Here is a 5,068-nt window from a genome sequence, read left to right as displayed (position 1 = left end):
TACAAAATTTACAAAATTAAACTAGTATTTAACATATGTAGATCTTAGGAAAGAGAGAAGGCTACTTTGAAATAAATATATATTTTCACAAACCTTGAAAAATTGCAAATTTGTTTTTACTTCGACTTGGCTGTTAGTAGAAACAAAATTATTAGAAAGCAGAATGAAACTAAGAATAACCAACTCAGTAAATGTGTTTAAGATTCCTGTGTTAAACATGTTTAATTAAAAACGTAAGTTAACTTTAAAATTATATATTTTGTAAAAAATAACTTTTCCATTCACATTATCTATTGAGCCTTTTTGGGGACCCCAGTCTGAAAACCCCTGATTTAAAATACATCTCTCCTGCTTTTTGGTGGCAAGTAAAGGCCTGTCCACACCAACACAAATGTTCTGCAAGAATATTTGGTTTGGTTTTTGTGTCAGCTCAGGCCAATAAGTGCAAAAAAAAAAAAAAAAAAAAAAACGAACAGGCAAATTCACTGACAGTAGGTACTTCTAAAAAAAAATGTAAATATGTTTTTGTGGTACACGAACCAGCACTTCACATTTACTATTTCCAACAGAAGAAAATAAGTCAAAGTACATATTTTCAAACTGCTGTTCAGATTTTTGTATTCACTATGGTGTTTAACAAACAACACCAAATACAAGAGTACAGAGACAAGAGTAGTAGTTTCATATTATATCAGCAGCAGTTCGGAGCATCTGACCAAAAGTGTGTCCGATGGAAAATAGATTAGAACATCTTTCTTTTTTAAAAAAGAAAGTCCATCACATTGACAGCATGCAAATGTTTGTATTGGTGTGAACACACCTTAATTAAGCATTTATATACAATCTGTGTCAGTGATGTTTATACAAAACCGTACCCTTTATTTATAGGAAGTCCCACTTTACATGAAGCAATGTTTATTTATGTACAATATTTGTGACAATGTAATGTACAACAGATGGTTAGTTGCGAATACGAATTATACTGATTTTGCATCAAATCATGCTTTGTTGATAGTACTACAGAGCAAATGATCAATACTTGAAGGATTAATGGTCTTTCGGAATAAAAATGTCCTGATAATTTACTCAGATGTTCATGTCTTTCTTTCCTCAGTTGAACAGAAATGTTTTTTTTTGAGGATTTTTCTCCATATAGTGGACTACAGTGGGGATCAACGGGTTGAAGGTCCAAACTGCAGCACAGCTTCAAAGGGCTCTACACAATCCCAGCCGAGGTGTAAATGTCTTATCTAGCGAAATGATCTGTAGTTTTAAAAAAAAAAGACAAATTTATATACTTTTTAATCACAAATGCTTGTCTTGCTCTAGCTCTGTGGTGCGCATGTGTGTCTTCCCACATTACATAATCATGTTGGAAAGGTCACGCATGGTTAGTTCTTCATCTGTGTACTTAGGTTCAAAAAGGTAGGGAAGGGAGAAAATGTATTTGAAAAATTCTTTGCATGTTCGCTTTGTAAACACTGGGTTGGTACTTCCAGCTACATAATGCATGACTTATCCAACGTGACTAAGGCTCAATCCCAATTCTACCCCTTACCCCTACACTTAGCCCTACCCCTCCGTTTGGCGCGTTCACGTGAAGGGGTAGGGGTGTCTCATTTCTCTTTTGGTTGGAGGGGTAGGGGTAAGGGGAAGGGCCAGATAGCCCTCCAAACGAAGATTTTTCAGGACCTCACTTCAAACGAAGGGCTAAGAGAAATTTCCAACATGGCTGCTCACTCGAGCAAGCAGACTCGTAAATATAAGTAATTTTTGCCTTTAATAAGGATTTTCATGACAATGTTTCATTATATGTATATTACCTTCAATCTTGTGTTTGTGTTTATGGTGTTGTTTTGTAAATAAACGTTTGCAAAAAAATCGCTAAAGTTTGCTAGCAGATATCACTGATTGCACGATATTACAAAATATATTTTTATGTCATATACACTTGACTGCATGTTAGAAACATGAAAGACCAGTGGCACGGCAATTTGCAACGGTGGTGTAGTGGAGGGTGTACGCAGGTATACGGTGTATATATACACACTTCCACTTTTTAAATCCCCTCTGATGCGCATTATTCAGTGTCCTGCATTCGCCAAAATCATGGCAGTCCACCACATCCAGTCATGTGAATAAATGTAAATATTCGCTCAAAACACCCAATAAAGGCAGTGATGATGCAGTCAGGACCGTGGAGCCGGCTTGCTTTGAAATGTATTTAATGATTGCGCCTAATGCACCTGCGCCCGCTCACCGCACCAGTAATTTAAATCAGTACATAATAATAAAAACAATACCTTACAAATAAAAAGAAGCTGATTTTTACGATCAGAAATTTCTTAAACCAGTGAACCCCTGTAAACATTTTAGTCCAAGGATCCAGAAAACGAATGCGTTCAAATAAAAAGTTCAAAACGAAATTCACAAATGAAGCATATATACTTCTCCAGGCACCACTACACTGATTAGCAATTTGCCGCGCATGTGATAATGCGTTGTTTGTTTTGCTTACGGCCACATGTGAATGAACGGTGCGTACACCGTACATTTGTACTTTTTGCAACATGACAACATTTTGACATCTTGGAATGAGTGATAAACATCTGCGCATGTCCTCTGACGTAACATTAGGAACTAGCGACAACCTATGATGACGTATTACAGTGTTGTAGTGGTGTCCCATTTCTTAGGGGAAATATTTTAGCCCTTCCCCTTTACACTTTGTTTCAAGGGACAAGGGGAAGGGGCGAGGGGTAGGCGAAGGGGTAAAAAATAGAATTGGGATTGGGCCTAAGTAATGCATGAAGTTTAGCTAGTGAAAGACAAGCATTTGTGGTTAAACAGTATATGAATTTACACTTTAGAAAATGACAGATCGTTTCGCTAGATAAGACCCTTATTCCTTGGCTGGAATTGTGTAGAGCCCTTTGAAGCTGCACTGAAACGGCAATTTGGACCTTCAAACTGTTGGCTCCAATTGAAGTCCACTACATGGAGAAAAATCCTGGAATGTTTTCCTCAAAAACCTTCATTTCTTTTCAACTGAATAAAGCGATGACTATCTTAGATGACATGGGGGTGAGTAAATTATCAGAATTTTTTATTCTGAAAGTGAATTGATCCTTTAAAGAGATTGTTCACCCCCCCAAAAAAAAATATATATTTTTTTTTCTTCTATGGAGTTGCTTTTTTGGGTGAACTATCCCTGTAATTGCCCTGCATCCTTTTAAGTAATATGAACCTACAAGTTTGATAACTCAAGATTGCTTGTAGACACTATGTTCTCTGAGAGGTTTTGGAGAGACACCATCTGGCTGTTGTTGGAACACCAATCAGAAAGAGTCTCCACTGACACCTGGCTCTTAACACCTTGTCGCCGGACAGATTTCTGCTTCTTGAGAGAAAGCAAATTAGACAGTCTCAAAGAGCTGGTGGATCTAATGACAGAAAGCATTCTTTCATGATACCTAGACCTGACTGCTCTGGCAGAGCGGTACAAATCGCCCAAGAAACAATAGCAGATGGGGTTGAGGCTGGAGTTAGTGAGGCCCAGCCACTGCGCAAAAGGACGGGTCTGCAGAACCCAGTGAGGTGGATGAACCTCGCGGTCAATCAGGATGTCTGCAACATAAAGCGGCAGCCAAGAGATGGCGAATAAGAGAACCAAAGTGACCACCACCTTGGCGATCTTCTTGCGCATCTTCAGATGTGACGCGTGCATTGCTTGGCTGTGTGGATCGAAGTCGGCGAAATGTTGAGAAGCCCTCCAAAGCTTCCTGCCCGTCAGAAAGCTGATGATGAGGTTAAAGGTCACGGGGATGCAGTAGAGAGCAACGAAAAGCAGCACGTTGTAGACCTGCTTGAGTCTCGCCTGGGGCCAAAGCTCTCTGCAGATTGGCACGACGATGTCGATTAAGTGGATCTCGTCTAGCCTGATCATGAAGAGCAAAGGTGCACAAATAGCTGAGGAAAGGATCCAAACACACACGATAGTGATGTAGATCTTCTTCTGAGTGAAGTATGAGAGAGAATTCAGCGGGCTGTGAACGCTGTAGTATCGGTTGACGCTGATGACGGTCAGGCTGAGGACGCTTGCCGACACGGACACAGCCTGGATGAAGGGAACGGCCCGGCACAGGAGGTCTCCGTATATCCATGCGGTGTATATGGTGTGCCCGAGCGTGATGGGCATGCAGATGCAAACCACCATCAGATCACACACCGCCAAGTTGATGAGTAAACTCCGGGTGGCACTGATGCTCTGCATCCTCTTACTCTTCTGGCAGGCGAGCATTCGAATAGCCATGAGGTTTCCAATGAAGCCCACCACAAATGATAATGAATACATGACGGTGAGAGCGATAGTGGTGGGCTCTTTGATTGTCAGCAGCAGCAGTCTCTCCAGCTCACCACTCTGGTGGAGAAAAACATCATTGGCGAAGTCCTCGGCACCGTGGAAAGAGGCATTCAAGGACGGCAAGGCGTTTGAGAGCAGAAGCTCTTTTTTCAGCAAGCCCGCAGTTAAATTCATATTGCTGGTTTCCCGTAAAGGTCCAGGGGGTGTTTGTGACATTTTGATATGCGTAGTTGGAATCCAAATGCTGCTTTAGACATCCCACAGTCGATTACTAAAGCTCAAGGCATCCTCATCTTCAGTCAAAACGAGTAAGGTAATGAAATCCATCATTTAGCCAACCGCCCTCTACGGAAACATGACACACATTAGGAGGGAAATTAAATTACAAGATAACATGAAATCCAAGTAATTGCATTGACTAAACTGTAAGCCTTAAAATCCAGTGCCTGATTAGTGATAAATATCACACATAACTTTCTCTTTCACATTTTATTATATTTTAACATTTTCTTCACATTTGTCTTGCTAGATTAAGTTGTGAATTATGCAAACCACAATAACTCAGCTGCTTAAGCAGAATATATTGTGTGATGGCCCCTGAGGGCTCCATTTTGCAAAATTATTCTTATTACAGACAGTCTTAAACTACGTGTTTGAACCCAACAAACAAATCCACTAGAGAAAACAGGCATTTGTTTTACTGGA

General features: G+C 40.2%; 1 protein-coding gene across 1 annotated transcript; it reads right to left on the bottom strand.

The window, feature by feature from the left end:
• Positions 1–2,813: 2,813 nt before the first annotated feature.
• On the bottom strand, positions 2,814–4,551 carry LOC141326346 (neuropeptide FF receptor 2). Its single transcript, XM_073835092.1, has one exon. The coding sequence runs from the start codon at positions 4,535–4,537 to the stop codon at positions 3,248–3,250; it is 1,290 nt and encodes a 429-aa protein (XP_073691193.1). The 5' UTR covers positions 4,538–4,551; the 3' UTR covers positions 2,814–3,247.
• Between the last annotated feature and the right edge of the window lie 517 nt (positions 4,552–5,068).

The sequence above is a fragment of the Garra rufa genome, chromosome 1 (genome assembly GCF_049309525.1).
Source record: "Garra rufa chromosome 1, GarRuf1.0, whole genome shotgun sequence".
NCBI classification, from domain to species: domain Eukaryota; kingdom Metazoa; phylum Chordata; class Actinopteri; order Cypriniformes; family Cyprinidae; genus Garra; species Garra rufa.
Note: the sequence above shows the minus strand (reverse complement) of the source record. Positions and strands in the feature narration are given on the sequence as shown.

Coding starts and splice junctions, on each gene's coding strand:
- LOC141326346 (XM_073835092.1), bottom strand. CDS start 4,537: ATGAATTTAACTGCGGGCTTGCTGAAAAAAGAGCTTCTGCTCTCAAAC.